The 21,959-nt window shown below is 27.5% G+C and overlaps 1 protein-coding gene across 15 annotated transcripts in view; it reads left to right on the top strand.

Moving 5' to 3' along the window:
• trol (terribly reduced optic lobes) overlaps positions 1-21,959 on the top strand; it is a 1,106,314-nt gene that overhangs the window by 1,010,782 nt on the left and 73,573 nt on the right. For 14 of the 15 annotated variants that reach the window (XM_075355875.1, XM_075355883.1, XM_075355876.1 and 11 more), the window contains 2 exons: positions 9,627-9,758; positions 16,798-16,966. In XM_075355875.1, coding sequence (XP_075211990.1) covers positions 9,627-9,758; positions 16,798-16,966 — 301 coding nt within the window. The remainder of the gene's footprint in view (positions 1-9,626; positions 9,759-16,797; positions 16,967-21,959) is intronic. The other variant, XM_075355878.1, reaches the window with a different exon arrangement.

The raw sequence follows: 21,959 nt of genomic DNA on the forward strand, positions 1-21,959 counted from the left end.
GTAAATAATATAAAAATTAAGATTTAAAAAAAAAACTACTGAAGATGGGCTTATGCCCGAAAGCACTTAAATTTGAAAAAAGTAAGGTAAGAATATTCTTCAATTCTGTACTTTGTGGAGTGCCTGAATAGGTTTTATATTGTATAATTTATATATATATATATATATATATATATATATATATATATATATATATATATATATATATATATATACAGAGTGTTTCAAAAATGGTGGGCTGGCTATACTGTTTTGGATTCTACTTGTAAAATTAAACAAAAAGTATCCTTAGGAAAAATGGCAATTTCTCCTTTGTTCTCCACTGTCTGCCATTTTGTTATTTTCATTTAAAAATTTATATCTCAAGTTCGAATTGAGGAATCACCTTAATATTTGGTAAGTGTCTTGGTAATAAAAGTTTTAAAATTAGCAAAAATTAGGAATTAAATTTCTTCGCAAATTAAAAAATGGCGGCCATGTATATCTATCAATCAGTTACATCTCCGTAAATATTAGTTTTATCAAGATTTATGTATTTTATTAAATATTAAGTCTTTCACTTTGAACAAAATGACATTTTATTTTTTTAAATCGGTTAACAAATAGCTGAGTTATGGCAGAAAATTAATGTTGTAATTTTGTGTCTGTTTTCATTTCCTCACTTTATGTTCAATTCGATTAAATATTAATTGTTCTTATTTCTTTTTAATTCTAGTATTGTAAATTAGTATCAAATTAAGTAATCATTTTCTCACAATAAGATTTAATATTAATATTATTTGTAAAATTTACTTTGATAACTTTAGGTTTGTAAAAGATATGTTTCTGTAAATTTTTCACTTTTTTTAAAAAACTATGCTTTCTGTATACTTTTATTAAGTGTTTGTTTACAGTGTGTTTTATGTTATGTGTAGTTTTACAGCTAAGCTTCATTAAGTTTTTTTTGTTTAGTAGTTTGTTTTTGCGTTATTTATTACGTTTTTAATTAACTACCTCAGTTTGTAAGTAAATCTGTAAATGTTTTTTTTCAAATTTTTGGCTTAGTTTCATAAAAATTTATAAAGAATGAATAATCTAGTTGGAAAACATGTGCAATATAAGCATATCCTTAATTTTGGGCTAAGTATTTTCACTGAAAAAAATTTGAAGTCTTAAGTTGTTTCTTTTTTTTATATTTCATTATATTTATAAAAATATAAATTTATATTTTTTATATGTAGTTCACTAAAACAGATATTTTACTCCAATTAAAATGTTTACAAATAGACCACTTTGCTGTATAGATAGTGCAGTATATTAATTTATCTGCTGCATCCAAAGATTTTTGACCAGGTGATCTTTTCTGTCTTGGTCCAGCACAAAAAAAATCTGAATCGTTGAATATCTAAATTATTACTTTAATGTTTTTAACCCTTTAACAAATTAAAAGTAATTTTATAACAGTACTTTATTTTACAAATTAGACATGTTTATCCATTCAGTAGAAGTAAAGTGACTGAAATTTTCTTATTATTTTTTTTTGTAATTAAGAATAAATATTCATCAAATATATACTATTGGTTAGGGATTAATTAATTCTGTTTACTTTAGAACCTTTTAGAACTACTTTGGCAATTTGTAAATGTAGGTTGATAATCATTAAATGACTCCCAGATAATTAACAGTGATTATTTTGTAAAAGTTTCAACAGCAGTACATTATTGCTATCAGTAAAATAAATATGTCTGTGTTGTCTGTAAATACAGCCAAATTATTACTGTGATCTTATTTTGTAATAAATTTCTATTACTACATGTAAATCATAAATGTAAAATTTTTAATCATTAATTATGAATATAGAGGACAATAACCAGTGATATACTCAGTCTGCTTATATCAATGCTTTTGAGTTCTTTCATTATGTTAAACATTTAGATGAGTTTTTAAAGTATTATGGAATGTGTATATCGTGACTTATAAATTATTTTTGAAATTTATTAAGATTCCAGTAAATAAAATACAATATTTCCTTATGATTTATGGTTAAATAAGGTTTTGGCAATAATTATTAATTAAAAATTTTATATGACTTAATAATATATACATGACTCAAATTTTATTATATTACTTTAAAAAGATCAGATTCGTTGCTGGTATGTGGAAAGATATATCATTGCTTGGCATCTAGCCATGAACTGATAACTACGCTTCTAAACATATGAATTGTTCTAAAAAATGGTGGCTATAATAATTGGCAAGGATCTTATAGTGAAGCTTATCCTGATATACATTTTTTAGCTCTTTTTTAATAAATTGTAAGATTTCTTAACTTGTTTAAAAGTCGACTGCATACATGTATCATTTTCCAGCTTTAACTCATTAATTTATAAATTTATTTATTGAGGATTCCTAATTTGTTTGCATGAAGAACAACAGAATAAATGTGTACTGTTTGCCTTCTAATTGCAGTTTAATGATTTCAGTGGCACTTATTATGCTTACTATATTTATACAGCATGATGTTACTTATATTTTTCAGCAGTAATTGTTTTCTATTATAGCTTTTGCTTTGCAGTTAAATTTATATAAAATGAAAGAGTTACAATGATCTCTTTCTGACTGCACTCTAAAAATAATTTAACATATTTTTACACAAAAACACAAACACACATACACAGTTATATATATATATATATATATATATTTAGTGGTTTATATTTCACAATATATATATATATATATTGTGAAATATAAACCACTAAAACCCAGTAATTAGATTAGTTAAACTTAACATATTAATTCCAGTAATCTATTTTTACGGGATCTTGCACCTTCAGTTTGTATTGAATCCTACAATTACATTAAAAGTCTGTTATAATTTTAAAATTTTGAAATTTGTTGAAATTATTACCGTTTTATAAATTTAGAAGTTTATCATGAACATAAGTAAATTTAGCTGTCCAGTAATGGCCAACCAAAATGCATATACAGCAATACTTATAAAAACAAAATTTACTTATGTTCATAACAAACTTAGAACAGGATGCAAGATCCTGCAAAAATTAGTTATTGTGTTTTGGGGTCTATTTTCATATAATATTAAATATTATTAACACAGTAGTCAATATGTTAATGAATTATTTAATACTCATATGTGTGTGTGTATATATATATATATATATTTTTTTTTTTCTTTTTAAACTTTTAATTGAGGATGTGGTTTTTAAATTAATAATTAATAATTTTTTTTCTTTATTAAGCAATAATTATCTTCAGCTGGCTGAAAAAAATTGAATGAATCTCTTATTAAAATAAAAGATGTGCTTACAAATTATGTAAAAATATGGATGAGGGCTTTCCAAAATGAATTGACTAATAGAGAAGAAGAAAAAAATTAATAAAATTGTGCCATTACTTCTCCATGTAGTAGTCAATATCTACATTCAAAGACTTATGACACTATTAAGACATTTTTCTGACACTCATCAAATTACTCCACTGCAAAAATACTCTGTCATTAATTAACCCCCATTCATAAACTCCTGGTTTTAAAGCCCTGAGTTGTCAGCCAACCAGACTACATTAGTGAAAAGTGATAAGATTCTTGGTAATCACTGTACACCATTTATTTGGACTAACTTCTGAAAATTCTTCAGTAATTATCAGTATACTTCTGACTTAATTGAAATTAAAGGTACTTCAGTTCTGTCAGAAGAATTCCTTTTCAGTCCCATCATTTTTTTGGTTTGATACAGCCTGCTTGAATTCTTTTCCATTTAAATAAATGAATGTCCATTCACAGTTTACATAATTATGATTTTAACATTATTACTATAAGCACAATACAAACATCAATGGCTTTTGCGAGGAGCTGTGTTCTTTTTATTTACAAAAAAAAAAATTGTTACACATTTCATAGTTGGCAGGAATGACAGTGATAGGTTTCATGTTTTCCATTATTATAAACAAACAAATTGACATCTAATGAGAGATTATGCATTGCTGGTGACAATTGGATTAAGTTTCAGTAGAAGCCAGTTATTTTCAACTGCCAATCAGAAGTTAATTTTATAATAATTCTTGTATATTTTAAAAATAATGCCATATTTTCATATGTGATTTAAGAAAAACTGCTGAAAAGTTTTGAAAATATTTACATGTTAAGTTTTGATTTCATTTTAGGAAAGGTCATTTGTAAATCTCTTATGAACATAGCATTTCTCCTTCAATTTACTAGTTTGGATTTATTCACTTTATACATTCCTTTATATTTTTTTTACTTATTAATTATAAAATTATTTTTGTTTTGTAATCTGTATTTAGTTACATTCCATTTAATACTGCAGTTTTCTAATAACATTATTTGGTTATTTCTGTGTAGAATAGTATTTTTACTGGCTTTGTTTATAAAACAAATAGTTATATTTTTTTATTGTTCTTTAAGCTTTTTATATCTTTTTTGCACAGCGATTGCGGTCATTTAAAAATCATGTAAGTGGGAAATAACCAAAACTATTACACTCTTTTAGTTAATTTGGGATACTAAGGGTAATCTTAGTATTTATGAATTCAGTAATAACAATTTAAATTTTAAATCTCGAATGTAATTAGGTCATAAAAATTTTGTAAATGTGTTTGTATTAAATTTTTATTAAATAATTTTTAAAAAACCATATCCAATATTTGGCTATTGCTAATTGGAGATAGTTTATTTAAAAAAATTAATATAATTTAACCTTTTTTATACAGCTAAACATTTAACAAAATTGTTACAGCATCATTAAATCTTAGCTCTTTCATGGTATGTAACATGAAACACAAACCTAGTAATAAATTTTTGCAATCCGAGACACATGTATCTCATATGTTATCAGTTGTATTTTTCTTTACCTTATACAGTACCTAGCATTGGATCCTGTTGGCCATAAATAAACTACTATCAGTCGAAAACAGCTGCTTCAGTGTGCTTCACATAGCTGCTTTGTCCTGCAATATCCTATTAAGCAAAATTTATAAATTTATTGTACAACTTTATTATGAAAAGAACATGCATGCAGTTATTAATTAATTTAGTTTTATTACTAGTTAAAAAGATCTGATGTTTGATAACCAACTGATACCAGTATTGTACATCTTTATCTGAAAGAGATTTAAGATATTCTTCTTAATAATAATCTTTTATACTAATCACTGACCATTTGTAAGGTTTTATAATGGTACAAAATTCAATTTTTTAACCACAGCTATTTTTTTTTTGTCATTAAGACTGATAATTGGCTGACAAAGTTTATTTTCTGTATCCTACTAAATCAGTAAATGAGATTGGCGACAAGATGTGTTTGTAAGAAAGATTTTTTTATAATTAATTTTAGTCTTTCTAATTTATAATTTAATTTATCTTCAAAAAATACATCATTAGTAGTCAATGGGAAATGCATATTGAATAGTAGCCATACATCAAAGTCAAAATATTATGAGGTAACATGTGTCTCGTATTGCATAATGCATTATTATCTTTACAAACTTGGTGTTTTGGTTTATTACTTCATTTTTATGATCTTACAGATTAATAACTTTTTAACGTAGTGAAACTCTTAACATCTTAATTATTTATTATTGTGTAAGTTTCAGTACATGCTATAATTTATTAACTTTATTGCTGTGGAATGAGTAAGTTTTCATTTCTTTTTTCTATTATTTAACTAATTTAATTTACTGTTAAAGGTTTCTGAAACTTTTTTATGGTAGAAAATTCTTTTTGTTGATTTTTTGCTTTATGAAATAAAATGTTTATTACTTGTTCAAAAAGAGGTGAATGCTACATATTAAATTTTGTAATTAAACTTGCTGAAAAAATTTTAATCAATTGGTCTTAATTAATTTTATTATATGTTTTATTCTTTTATAAAATCCTTAATAACAGTGGAATATCAGTTACTAAATAAATTAAACATTGTTTTAATTGTATTCAAATTTCAGCTGAAGTAATCATTAACAGATAGATGAATTAGTCAAAGTTGTTCAAATGTACTCTCTTGTTAATTCTTGTTAATTTAATTCTAAACTAAAAACTTCAGAACAACAAATTAAATCAAATTTTGATAATAAAACAAATATTTCTAAAATTCACTTTAAAACATTTTATTATAAAATTTGGTTCAGTGTGTGGTAACAACAGTTTATATTTTTAAATTGGCACTGTCTAAAATAAAAGATTACATACAGCTTAATTAAGTATAAAGGCTACTTAGGAAAAAATTTAAGAATATACTAAAGTTTAATAATAACTTAATACTAAAATCTCCAACTATTTATGCAATTTGACTGTTAAACAGACAAAATCAAATTAAAAACAAAAGTCTACATATTCAAAACATTAGAAAACTTGTTTTTATATTTTTCCTGTACTTACAAATAAAATAAAAAACTGTATGTAATAAACTTAATTATAGAAGTCCAAGTTGAAAGAGAAAGAACGGGTAGTGTGCAGTTTATTAATGAGTATCATTTAAACTCTTTACTTGGATAAATATGTTTAATTTTAAAAAAAATTTGACAAGATAAGTGTTTGCTTCTTACCATAAAAAGTTTTCTGTTTGTTAATGGCATATTTTATAAGTATAATTTCAAGTAAATTTATATTTTGATTAGATGTTTATCATTACATATTTACTTATCGTACATTATATTTTTTTTACATTTACTATAATCTGCTGTCTGCGATCCCTCATGGGAATTAATGTTTCAAATAATTATTATTGTTGATTGCCCTTGTTATTACTTTCTTATTTAAGAGTAAATATTAAAAATAATTCATTCCTGCTGACCAACATTCTTACAGCAACTATTACCTGAATGATTCTCCATTGTTACTTAGGTGACAGTTACTTACTGCATAAACATTTGATCATAATGTGGCCCATATGCAAATCTTTATTACTCTGAAATTAAATGAATAGAAAAAATTAAAACTTTTGATACTGGCAGTTTTAAGTTAAATACAAGGATTTTCTCAGGAATTACTGAGACAAATGACTGAAGAAAAATGACTATTTATTCAATGACAATGAAATTAATGCTATTTTTTAGCATAATCTCTGGTTATCTTTAGGCATTTGTCTCATCTTTCTGAGATCTTATTCCAGTAGTAAAGAATTGTTCATCTTTGGCCATTTTTTACTGCATTCTTGACCTACTCGTTGTTGCCAAACTTAGTGTCACGTAAAAAATGAGAGGGTCAAATAAAAATAATTTGATTGTGCGAGATTAGGACTGTAAGGTGGATGTGGCAATGCCTCCCAGCCTGACTTTTGAATAGTTTCACATGTCTTTTGCAGTTTGGAGGCAAGCATTATCATCCAGAGAATTACACCTTTTCAGAGAGAACCTAAATGTTTACTCCTTATTGCCGGTTTCATTTTATTTTCTTGTGTGTTCAATCAATAGTACTCGCTGTTGAATGTACTTTGTTCTTCCAAATAATCACAATAAAGTCAGTCTTTACAGTCCGAAAATATCATCATGTTACTTTAATGAATGATGTGCAGGTTTTAAATTTTTTGTGAAAGGCAATCTAGGATGTTTCCATTTCATACTTCGGCATTTGAATTTCAGCTCAAAATGATGAATTTAAGTTTTATCACAAGTTATTATGCAATCTAAAATAAGTATTTTCTTCCACTAAAATTCTCTAAGTTCGAATGTGCTCATACAAATGTGAATTTAGTTGTCTGTGATTTTGAGTCTGTAGATTCAGACCCACTTAACACGTTTTGCAGTAATTCAGCTTATCAGGTTAATGTAATAGACATTGCTGATACTTGCACTACAAATTTCACTAATTTCCTGAATTTTTATTTATTTATCCTTTCAAATATGATCTTTAGTGTGATTTTGCAAAGCATCAGTTGTAACCCACTGGTCTTCTGGTGTGATGAAAATCACTGACACTTGTGCCTGATTTAAATGGTTTGATCCACTGATAAAAATTTGTATGGTTAATACACCTTTTACTATTCTGTTTTAAAATCCATGAGTGAATTTCTGCCAGTTTATTCCTTCAGAAAATTAAAAGTTTGTCATAGCACACTGTTCTTCCACAGTACATGGTTTAAGTGCAACCGACATTTTGAAAAAAACAAAAACAAGAGGTTTTGATTATAGGAATTCTTTTTGAACAGATTTTTTTTCTATTATGGATGTCAACTTGAACGTCAGAGATTAATTTAATTAAATTAATAGTTCTGCTGTTGCTGTTTGTCTCTTTTAATTATTAAATGACCTTCATTTTTAGTCAAGTATGTATGACTTCTATCATCACCTTTAAAGTTAATTATTGAATTAATCATAATGCACAGTTTCTGATTTTTCTTGCTATTTAGGAACTGGTAAAATTGTAAACCATTAAGTTTGTTCAACCATTTTTCACTTCAAGTGAAACTTTTAAAAATAATTTCTTAGCAGAAGTCTAGGAACTGAAATGAATCCCACCTATATTTATTTCCTAGGCCTTAGTTGGGTTCAGGAGCGTGTTTTGTTGAATGAGTGCAGAAATATGTGGCTAAGTTTAGCATTTGTTTGGGGATATATATAGTATATATTAATTTTTTTATTGTCCATTTTTTCTTTCTTTTTCCTCTGTATGTTAAATATCATGTATAATATAATATTTTTTCAGCTTCAGCAAAGTACAGAATTAGAGAACCTCTTACCTTTATTTTTTCATGGTCAAAACATTTTCAGTCGTACACCCATATTCAGTAATGTTTTTTTAATAATTCTTATTTTTTACATTTACACATTAAATTATAGCATTTTACGTTTATTTTGTAAAAATTGTTTCTTGATAAAAAATTTAAACATTAGAAAATTTTTTAAATTCAGAACAAATATTTGTTCAGTCGAGAGAATGAAAAAGTATAGAATACATTTTCATATTCATATAGAACAGGATGATATTCTAAATTGTGGTTCTACAGTAATAAGGCAGAACATGGAAAAGAAAACAAAGAATTTGAAATCAGCTATTTGTGGCTCTAGTGAAATTTATGGTAAAATACTCTTTGGTTTTAAAATTAACTTATTTTCTTTGCTCCATTTTTCTATTATACTACATCACTATAATTGCCACAATTGAAATTAAATTAAATTCCGCCCAAAAAATGTTTAAATTATCAGAAAATAATAGCAATGGAAATATTTAAAGTTAATAACAATATTATTCAAAAGTAGTGAGAACAAAATTAAGCCTGAATTAGAATGAGGTACAATTGATCTAGCACTAAAGCCTTTAATTAATATTTATTTATAAAAAAAAAAAAAATCAGAAAATTACATTTTTTTACAACAAACATATTTAAATTGTTAAACAATAAATGTTTTAAATGTTAGTTGATTTTGTTATTAGCTCGATTTGTCTAGTCTGTTTTTTAGTAATAGATTTTTCACTGTTTAAATTTAAGTAAAAATATTGAGGAATTAGATTTGAAAAGTAAATTACTTTTTTTATTTTTTTTATTTTTTTATGGCGTATTGGAACTTTCACATTAAAAAAACTTTAATTTTTTTCTTATTATAATTCTTGTTGGATCTGGTCAAAAATTAATTTGATGGTTCTGTTCTTTGTGGTGGTATGGTTTCATCTCTAGAAAGGAACTGTTTAGATAGACAGTTCCACTGTCATTCAGGCGAGTGCATACCAGATTCAGCTGTTTGTGATGGTGCCCTCGATTGTCATGATGGTTCAGATGAGATCCACTGCAGCTATCGTCCTCTACGTGGTTTGTAATTTCTAAATAAGATACTAGCTAAGAATTGCCAGTTTGTAGTTATTTTAAAATTATTATTTCATACCTCTCATTGTTACAATTAGGCCAAATATAACACAAGTGTTGAATAATTTATATTTTATAGGAAAATTAAAAATATTACAACAAAACATGTACTTCCTTATTCTTAACTTAATTTTAAATTATTCTCATTAGTAATAGAATAAAATAACTTTTTTATTTTATTGTAGATTAAGTGAATGATCTGCAGCTGCTATCAAAAGCCAGTTGGCATTGGTTCTATAAATTATCTTTAAATGACTCATAAAGAGGAATATCCAACATTTGTAAAAGAAATAGTAACTAAATCATATTGTAAAATAAAGAAAACGCCTCTTGTAATAACTAAAAATAATTTATGAGAGTATGATTCACATTTTGTTAAGTGACCAAAATTCATAAAGAAAAAAAATATAAATTGGATTTTCTAAAAATATCAACAATTTGGTCTACACTACTTTCTGGTATTCAATTAAAACATCTGATCCATCCTTTTTTTTGAGTAAGAAAAAATATTTCTGATCATAGTTTCTTCTTAGGCAATGTTTTTCATTTCAAAATAATACACACTTATTAATTCCCAATTCAGATAACATGACTAATAAAAATGTATTGTTACCTGTTAAATTTAATTTTGACCGAAGTTTCTTCCTTTCCACTGTTAAACTGATGCATCAAATTAAACTGAAGTTTTATGAATCTTTCTCTGTTCATAATTGTACTTTCTTTGCTAATTACATTAAAATACAAGTAATTTTTGATCAGAATCTCTTTTTAAACACTAAACAAAAGACATTTGTTCCAAATCAAAGCCTGTTTTGTCTTTTCAACACTTTTTTTCTTTTTCGCTTTTTTTTTACTCTCACTTATTTTACTCAATTCCTGAGGGTTCCCTACTGATCATGTTTTATTAGATTTCCATTCAAGCACCTTACTTGGCTGATCCATCTTCATTCACTCTTTTTATGTTCTAATCTCTTAACTCTTATCTCTGTCAGTGTGTTATATATGTTGAATTTTTCTCTTGTAAAAAAATTAGTGATGAAAAGATCGAGTGAAAATATTCTTTTAATTCTTCTGCATCAGTTTGTGTTATAGAAATTTCTCCGTTACAGAATGTATCCTGAAGCAATTTAATAAATTCAAATGTATTTTGTTAATTGTGTGCCTAACTGCAGTGTTCATACAAACAATTTAAAAAAAAATGGCTTTATTTATTTAGTGGGTTTGTAATATGTACAGAATATAACAATTAAGAGCGAATGGTTGACTTCCCACCTATGCAGGTTAAGAAAAACATTAGAATGGATTTATTTATTTTATATTATTACATTCATTCACATATCTTGAAGTATAAATAGCTCATTTTGATTTATTTTGCATATGATATAAGATTAGATATAAAAATATATAAAGGGAACATTTCAATGAATAATTTATGTGAGGAAGTATTAATGAATATTACCAGAGTTATAAAAAATTGAATTTAGTTGTATGGTTGAATTTTTTCTTAGACGACATGAGTATTTAGACTATATGAGTATGTTAGGTTTTAAAATGAAAAAAAATGAATACTTATGTAACTAATTTCTTGTTACTGATTATTAAATTATCATTGAAAAACATAAAAATTATTTAATTTTATCTTGCTTTGTTGGGTGATAATTAAATCACCAAAAAAGCTGTGCAGTTACAGGCAGAGCTAACAAATTTTCTAAAATTTATTGTTCTAATACAAATTCTTGAACTAAAAATATATTTACATTTATACTTCTATCAATAACTACTGTAAGAAAAAAATCTATCCTTTGTCTAAGTAATAGATAATCAAACCTATAAGATAAATTAAATATATCTAAAAGACATAGCTTTCATGAAAAAAATCTTTGTTTAAATATTGTAAGGCACTTCCTTCAAAAAGAGAAAACATTTAAAAAAATAATTTCCAGGGAAATGTATGGGCATCAGGTACGCAGAAGTACAGTAAGAGGTAAACTATATTCATGCAGAGGTTAGTTTTGAGAGTCAAAAGAATTCAAAAATAAATTCTGGAAAGTAAAAATAATATTGTTGAAGTTCATGGACTCTAGTTGGCCAGATTATGACTCATATTTTTATTGTTGTGAAGTTATTTACCTATAATTTTATTTCAGGAATAGGTATGCAGTAATTGTTAGATCAAATTGGAATAAATTTTAATTGAAATTTTAGTTATGAAGAGGTGCAAGGATTTTCTTTGCAAATTTCTGCTACCTTATTATTGTTATTTGTATTATAGCACTTTGGCCATTTGTTTTATAGGTGTAATGTTTTAGTTGGCTATTCATAATTCATAGTGAATATTAATCTTTTTATTTAATTGTATCACATAAATTTAAATATAATCTTTAAACTTATTTATTTAAATACACACAAACAAATACATAAAAAATTCAAATATATCAAATATGAGGTGTGATCAAAAAGTATCCGACCTTGGCTCATAAAAAAAATTAACCTACTTAGTTCAGTGACTTGTTTTGTTTTTTTAACTTCAGGTATTGCTTCAGAGGATGAGATGGATGACAATTTTTTTAGCATGTGAAAAATGCTATGCCTGACTGGGATTTGAACACGGGACCTGCAGATGAAAGGTAGTTCAGTGACTTGCTCCTTTCAAGCTAGACCCCTTCTGACGTAACACACTTATCCCAGCACTGTTTTCATTGTTGGAAGCATTTTTCAAAGTCATTTTTAGCAGGCACACTTTAAGTCCTATTGTCACGTTTCTATTTATCTCTTCTCTGTCTTCAAATCTCATTGCAGGGAGCCATTTCTGTTGAGTAAGGAGCCTGCTGAAGTTGTTTGAGCTTGTGTTTTGCCAAGAATCTGTGGATAAGTAGCATTGACTGTGGAAGCATTGACTGTGGAGCATGAATTTTCCAATTGCCACTTTTCCAAAGCTCTGTGGTATCTTGTGTCATACTCTTAGCAACAAAGAACAGATATGAAGTATTCTTTATTAACAGTTTGTTCTTGAGGACCATGTGTGTGATAATCCATACCATGATCATCAAAAAAACTGCCAGCATGACTTTCATGATTGCCTGGCTTTCTTTTACCGCAAAGAATGTGAAGTTTTCTAACGGGATGACTTTGCCTTTGTCTCAGATTCATAGCCATAGATCCATGTTTTATATCTGGTTATTATTTTTTTTCATAAAATCAAGATTATTATTAGCACATTCCAGCAGAAAGTCTTTCACAACTTGCAGATGGTTTTCCTTTTGTTCACAAGTGAGAAACAGAGTCAAACTTTAATCCATCTTGAGATCTTCATTAAAATTGATTGCATCAACCCAAATGAAATTCCTACTTCTTTATCAAGCTTTTTAATTGTTATTCGATAATCATTTGTCACCATCTGTTGAACTTATTCAATTTTTTGGGGAATTTTGTTGGCGGAAAGTCTGCTGGAGCATTTTTCACTTTCAACAGATGTTTAGCCATCTTGAAAATAACAGTACCGCTCTTTTGGATGGCAACAAAAACAATGACAAGCACTACTCACGTATTTTACTTTAACAGCTACTAAGCTGACTGACTGCAAAAGGAACAAATTAGAGAATCATACACAACCAATACAAATCAAGGACACATTCTATGATGTGACCTTCTTCCCGCGCTACAACTGGCTACCACAATAAAAAAAAAAAATTAAAATAGTCAGATACGTTTTGATCATACCTTGTATATCAAGATTTTTCAAACATGTTAAGTTGCTAAATGTTGTATTAAATTTTTATAGAAGTTTAATTTAATTATAAAATACACTCAAGAACACTTACCAAACAGTGGAGGAGCTCAATCATAGTATTCCCATGTCCTCATCTGAAAACACTGGGGAATAAAAAAGAATTTTTTTGTCTCAGGAAGAAAGATATGTAATTCTGATAGTATTTTTTCTCCTGAATTCAAATATGATTTCAGTTTTTCCCCATCACGCAAGGTTTTTGAGGGACAGGCATTTATAACTACATTCTTAACTACACAATATATTCAAACAATTGACTCACCTAGAAAGTAGGAGATGACAATTTTCCGCTGTATTTCGCCTGTTGTTGCAGCCCTCTTGATGATCCGACAATAATGCTGGTCAACATGTTTTTTGTCTCATAAGTACCAGTAAGTGTACTTAATGCAGTTTTTTATCCTGTTTTCAAATGTGTATTTGGATTTTCTCTATCACCCACAGTGTTTTTGTTATTTTAATTTTTTTAAATATTTTAAAATATTTTTTCGTCCATTTGTCAACTGTCAAGTAAAAGCTCCTAGACCATTGTAAATATGACTGGGCCAAATGAGCTAACTCAATGCCATTTAATTGTGAACCATTTAATTTAATGGCATTTTTGATGCCATTTAATTTTTGCATCGCTAATTTTAGAAAACTTCTGTTTTAAGTACATGAAATTAGGAGTATTATCCATGGCCTTGACAAAATTCTTTATTAATCCTAGTTTGATATGTAACGAGGTAGATACACATTTTTAGGATTACACAATGGGTCATATTTCACATTTTTCTGTTCAGGAATGAGTGATTCATGTTCAGGCCATTTTTTTCCAATGATGTGGTTTTTTCTGTTCCTACTGCCCCATTCACACTAAAAACAACAGTACTTTGTATAACCAAGCTGCAGACCAAGAATAAGTGCAGTTACCTTCAAATCACCACAAATATTACATTCATATACTGCGCAGTGAAGCTTTTCCAATATAAATAAAAAATTTTTATGTTTCTTTCATACTAGCAGAGTGAGCCACAGGAACTGATGGGAAGATATTGCTGTTATGTAGTGGCACAGCTTTCAACTTGAGAAGAATCAATGAAAAGCGCCATTCTGTTGGATTATGTTCATTACAAAGTGTCTCCATAAGAGAAATGTCATTACAAAATACTAAGCCATTTTCTTCAGAAAAGTAGTCTTTAAATTTAGAATTATGATTACAATAAGTACATATCTTTGTATTCTTTTGAAGAAGATTCCATATTTTTCGTTGGAAAGCAAGCATTTTAGACCCTTTTTTGGATAACTTTAAATTTCATATGAGATCATTAAGATTTTCTGGAATCAGTAAATGAGGCTCAGATGAACTGCTTTGTTCATCAAGGTTGTATCACCAGAATCTGTTTCTTTTTCTTTCTTACTTCCATCAGACTCTTGAGCTCTCTTCATCTAATGTCACATGTTCTGGAGACTTTGGTATGGGCAATTCTTCGCAGGGTGGAACTGGTCTCATTGCAGATTGCAAGTTAGGGTACATCACTGTATTTTTTGATTTTGATGTAATCTTATTAATGTTTGTTAAGCTGAAATAACAGTCAGAAGAGTGATCTTTGGGTTCCCTCCAAATCATAGGGATAGCAAATGGCATATGGCGTGTGCCATTTTTCCATGCAACGAGAACACAATAAACAACAGATATTTGGGCCCAAGCCCTTGTTTGGCCCCTGACTTTACACCCAAAGTAAAGTTCATAACACTTTTTTTACCAATGGAGTAAGGTAAAATGTATTAGATTAAAATAGAATATGCATATGTATAAACTTTGCCTGTATAAGGAATATAAATTAACCATATTATTTCCTTTAGGTGCAAATAATATACCTTTGGGACTTGAGCGTCACTCTACCACATATATAACAAAAATTGTTAGGATGTTTTAAACAAACTCTAGTTATTTTGTAACTATCGTCTAATTAAAAGAAATAAAGTTGTAAATATCTAATACACAATAATGACGTATTTACTGGTTAATTACTATCTCACAACTGGCATCGTTCTGAGAGTGTGCTACCCTAAATCACGTTTGTACATGTCTATACACATCTGAACCTGCACAACAGTAACAACGCTACCCTTTGAGTTAGCTTGTTTGGTTCCATCATATTTACAATGCTCTAGGAGCTTTTACTTGACAATGGACAAATGGATGAAAAAATATTTCAAAATATTTAAAAACATTAAAATAATAAAAAAACTGTGGGTGATGGAGAATTTACAAATACAGTATAAAAAACTGCATTAAGTATACCTGGTACTCATGAGACAAAAATCATGTTGACCAATGTAATTAATTCTTATAATTAAGTTAAAATAGGAGTAATATATTTTATTTTTATTTAGAAAATATCTACCCCATAAACTTCTGAAATTATGTAATTTAATTTTTTTCTTGTTTTTAGTTAATTACTATTTTTAATTTTATACTGGCAATTCTTGGTCGTGATTATATCAGTATTTTCCAGCATCTGGTGTGTGAAATTTTATGATTTGTAACAGTTTGAATATAACTGTTTTTTTCCTATAGTAAATACAATCTCTTATTAATATTTGTAAATACGTTATATAATATATTAATTTGTGCCAAATCAGTTAATTATATATTTTTCAAAATTTATTTACCATATTAAAATATAAAGATGATCTTATTTGCAATATACATTAGTAGAAATTGCACTTATTTTAATTTTAATATCTGCACGCAATTTAAACTTTCCTACACTGCTTTTAATTTCAATATATATTTTTTAATTTTAGTTTTGTTTTATATAAGTTTTATTTTGGATGTTTGTGTATTTATTGCAGTGCATTTTTAGTACACACAATGTATTTGTTAGTGTTTTAACGTTTTAGTAGTGTTGTTTGCCTGATTTTGTTGCGTTTATCTTTGTCATTATTCTTTTCTTTTTTTTTGTTTATGTCATCTATAAAGTCCTGTAATTTTTTTACTTACCATTTATTAGTAGTTATCCTGAAAAAAAGTAAAGGAAAAATGGCTTCATGTGCATTGCGTTGAAAAAAGTATCATTAATTCCATGAAAATGGAATAAAAATATAGAAAGTACAATAGTAATGTTTTAAAATGTATTAGATTAAAATAGAATATGCATATGTATAAACTTTGCCTGTATAAGGAATATAAATTAACCATATTATTTCCTTTAGGTGCAAATAATATAACATTAAGAATAGAACCTAGTCAGGATGTAGTACGTGTCGGTGATAATGTTCAGTTACGCTGTTTGTCTTATGGTTATACTCCTGCTCAAGTCTACTGGAGTAAACTGGGAGATATTTCTTCTTCAAATGTAGAAGTGCTAGATGACATTGTGAGGTAAGCTATTTTGTATAGAGTTTAAACTTATTTGGTTTTACAGTATTCATTGCTATAAAAACCTTTTCCTTAAAATTCAATAAAATATCTGAATGTGTTTGATATCATATCATTTTGTTTTTAAATTCATAACTAAGTGAAATATTAATATTTTATTATGTATTGAAAAATGTAAGTTATTGAAATATCACATTGGTTTTGTTATATTTATTGATATTTAAGTATTAAAATTGACTATTACCATCTTGATAAATTTAGATTTAATTATACAGTTATGTAAGTGTGTTTTATGATATTTCTTATTGGTAAAAATTTTTCCAGTTTTATGTTTTTTCATTAAAGGAAGGGAAGCAATTTAGCACTCATATTAATAGTAGAAGGAAGATTAAAGAAAAACAAGCCACATACTTGGCATTTATAGACCTAGAAAAGGCATTCGATAAAATAGACTGGAATAAAATGTTCAGCATTTTAAAAATAATCAGGGTTCAAATACAGAGATAGAAGAACAATTGCCAATATTTACAAGAACCAAACAACAACAGTAATACTTGAAGAATGTAAGAATAAAGCTGTAATAAAAAAGGAAGTGTGACAAGGATGTTTCCTATATATTTTAGATGGATTGGCCTGAAAGACTGCTGTTTAATTGTATACAGCGTACCTGGCCAATCCATTTTTTTGGATTCTATCAATCAGAATGCACAAAAATAATATATTTTTTTAAATATGCTTTTATTTAACTAATGAAAAAGGTAAAAAAAAAAGTTACAAAAATTTCATTTGGAAATTATTGAATTAAAGTATAAATTGTTTGGAAAAATTTTCCAATACAAATATAATTAAAGATCCACTAAAAAAAAAAAAAAAAAAAAAAAAAAAAATTCACTTTTTTTATTAAATCTAATTAAATGTTTATAATAAACTCTATGATTAAATTCTAATAACATTTTATATTGATAATGATGATCTATAAATCTCTTTTCTGTTCACAGTAGTGAGTGTTCTTTTATGTGAACATTTATTTATTACATCTTCCAGCTACATTTAATTATAATAATGCATATTGAATGAATTTATTAACAAAATCCTGTTATATTTTATATCACAAATAATAAAAGCTTTATTACATCATATTTTATATTCATTTCATTGATAATTTTCTATGCAATACAATGAAGAGCGCCCATGCTTTTCTTTGAATTTCTGTTATCTTCAAACAATAAATTTTCTATGAGAATAGATTTTTTTATGGAATTCTTTATCACGATGCATTGTCATCGACAACAAACATGTGTGCAAAATTTTAGCTTTTTATCTCATCTGGAAGTAGGTTAAATATTGCTGACAAAATGTTGGCCATTCCGCTGTGTGACACAGTGCACAGAGCAAATTAAAAAATAGCTTTCCCCTGCTTTTCAGCTTACCTGGCATTTTGTATTTTTTTTTAAGAAGAAGATATAACCCAAGATCAGATTAAGGTTACACTATATTTATTTGATTCACTTGTTTAAACCAACTCTCCTTAATAAATAAACTGTTATGATGTTAACATTAAAAATTTTAAAATTGTGCCCAAATTTTTTTATCTTTTATATCTTGTTAATCATTAATTTTTTTTCTCAAAAATATTTTTCCTAAAATGTTAAGCCTTTCATTGTAAACAACAAATGACACCTGATTGGTTGAAAAATAATTAATTATTGCAAAAAACTGTAACCGTATTTCATTGGTAAGATTTAATCTCCACCGTTAATGAAAAATATCTAAACTGAAATAATTTAAATTAATATTAAATCAATTTTTCTAATCGCTGGTGACAAAGTGAAAAATTATTTGTAATTTATTTGAAAAGTTCAGAGAAACTGGACACTTTTCTCTTAGAGCTCCTGATCATGGAAGATAAAGCAGAAGAACGCTGGGGTTGAAAGAAGAGGTATTGAAACATTTGAGGAAAATTGAGAGGTCAGTACAAGAAGGATAGCAATATGTGAAGAGGTTGATCATATGATTGGGGAATTCTGTAAAGCAAACAGGTACATCCATACCATATGCAAAGAGTGCAAGCAATTAATGAAAATTACTATGCCAAGACAAGCCTTTTGTAAAGTAATTTTACATAGTACTTACAATCTCTGTGATGAGACCACTTTCAGCTCCACTGATGGAGCTGAATTCAACCGATTGGAATTGACAATTTTATAAACATTGTAGGGTACACAAAATCCTCATACCATTATACAACACATTTTCAATAAATGTTTGGACTTGTATCATTGGTGATCACTGACTAATCTCAGTGTTTGTTGCCAGCATGATTGAATGGAGAGAATTATTGCCATTTACTAAAATTATTTGGATGAAGTTCCTCTCATAACTAAAAATAACATGTGGATCATGTAGAATGGTACCTACCACGTTTCAGTATCAATTTCGACCAGTGCTTGAATGATTACTTTCCTCAAAGATGGATTGGCCATGCAAAACTAATAAGCTTATGAGATCACCTGACCATGTAGATTTCTACTTTGGGGATATCTAAAATGTTTACAGTAAATCAGAACTTGGGGTTAAAGTTTTTAATGTATCAGATCTACAAGAGATTTTTGAAAGAATGAGACGACTGTCAGCTACCATCACGTATTGCCACCTAGTATATTTTCTCTTGGAAAATTAAAAGTAAAACTAGTATGCAGTTATTTGGATGAATTTCATGTTTATATTGTTTAAATTCTGTAAATAATTTGTGTTTATTCAAATTGTGTAGAATGTATTAAATTCTTTTCTTTTCCTATAATGATAAATGACATTCAGAATGATTGTTAAGAGTGGATTGTGTAAAATTACAAAAAACTATATATTAACAATAATTAATTTCAGTCTATTTAATTACTTTTAAACAGTTAAAAAACTGCTATTTTACAATATTAATAATGCTTCACAAATTATTTATAGTAACTTTAATTAACTATTATTTAGTCTCAACAAAAGATGAAAAAAATTCAAGTTTATTCACATTATTTAATTTAACACTGGTGGAAATGAAATCCTGCTGGAAATTGATACAAATTTTGTGAAATAACTCTGTTTTTAACAGATTTTCAAAAAAAAGATGTCACTTGTTTTATAATGAACAATGACATTTTAGCAAATAAATTGTAATTTTATAAAACTAACAGTACTACACATTCATTAAATAATAATTACAACAATAAAGATAAATCAAAGACCTTAATTACAGTTGGATTAATTATATCAGATCTCTTCTTGCTTCAGTAATTACCTTTATTCTGAAACTTATGCAATGAAACTTCGAGGGACGTTCACGTCAATCCAGGCCTTTTGTTAGAATACAATGTAAATGGAGATTGCTGCACATTATGTTGGTTGCACACATAAGGTACAAGTGTCAACTATTTTTTATTGACACTTGACATGGTGTGCTGCGTGAAGCAACATTAAACAACAACAGGCAGTTGTAAACAACATGGTGTCCAATGTAGTGAATGGATATGTGGAACAGTGTTTGTAATGAAATTTTTCGTGAAAGAAGACATGAAACCCTTCATTCACCCCTTGGTTTGATTGATTTGCGACTCCTTGCACAGTATTGTGATGAGACTATTAGTTGCAGAAAAACATTTGAGTAGTAGAAATGTTTTAAAGAAGGTCTTACATTCATGAGTGACAATCCCAGTCGAGGTGGTTTGACCCACCAAAATTCTGGTCTCAGTTTTTTTTTGGATAAAAATGACATCATTTATATTGATTTTCTATCCCGTGGAGTCAATATTAATTGTGAATACTACTGCAAAATTCTTCAAGATGTGCACAATTTTTTCTCAAGAAAAAATGGCCTAGTGCGATCACTAAAGGCATTCATGACATGACCACATACAGCTAACCACAGAATGTACATGCTATAAGATATTGGCTGGGAGTTATTGCCATATCCCCGTATGGTCTGGACCTTGCTCCCCGTGATTTTCACCTGTTCGGGCCCTTGAAATTATTCCTGGGAGGTTAGCATTTCAACAGCAATGATGAGGTGAAGCAGTCAGTCCTATCTTGGATTTCAACATAATGACAAATTTTTCTACACTGCAGGTAGTGAAACAGTGGGATAAATGTAGGAGGGGATTATATAAAAAAATAAATGTATTTTATATCATAAAATAAACGTATTTTTTACTACCATAAGTGTGTTTTAAATTTATTAAAAATGAATAATCCCAGATTGATATGAACGCCCCCCTACTATTCTAATCCTACTATTCTGATAGTTGTATAAAAAATTGAAGGAGTCATTACAGATTGTCATTTATTTAAAAATAAATCTAAAATCCTCATATACAAATCTTAATTTTAGGTATATTTTGAATTTAAAATTATTTAAAGAAATACATCATTAATTCCAAGGATGTTAATGTTGGTGCTTTATTCAGCACTACATTCTATAGATTTCCTATGAGAAACACAATAATAAAAGATATGAAAAAAGGATAATCTAATTTGTTGTACCACCTGTCAACAGGCTTTCCCACATTAGAAATTTGAAAAGAAATTTAAACGCTCAACTCTAGTCAGCAACCATTTCAATGTGTTTTATAACATTATAAAAATCTTAAACTGCAGTTTCTTTTTTAAATGAAAATTATGGGAGACATATAAAGAGATTGTTGTTATTTAGTTGTGAGACAGCAAAAAATAACTAGTTTGTATACCTTCTTTTAAACTGTAACTTAAGTACTTTAACAGTAATTATAAAGTTTCATAACTGTAACTTAAACTGGATTCGAAGCTGCGTCTTCAACTATCATAAAACAGGTGTACTAATAATAGTCCTCTGATGTTGCAGGACTAAAGCAATGATAATGAACACAATTCGGCCAACAAACCTTTGTTAAATTTATAAATTTTATTAATAAGAATAGATGTCATACCGATCATCCTTATAAATCAAATAATAAGTTGTCAAGTGTTTTGGTATTAC

The sequence above is a fragment of the Lycorma delicatula genome, chromosome 2, assembly GCF_047948215.1.
Source record: "Lycorma delicatula isolate Av1 chromosome 2, ASM4794821v1, whole genome shotgun sequence".
Lineage (NCBI taxonomy): Eukaryota > Metazoa > Arthropoda > Insecta > Hemiptera > Fulgoridae > Lycorma > Lycorma delicatula.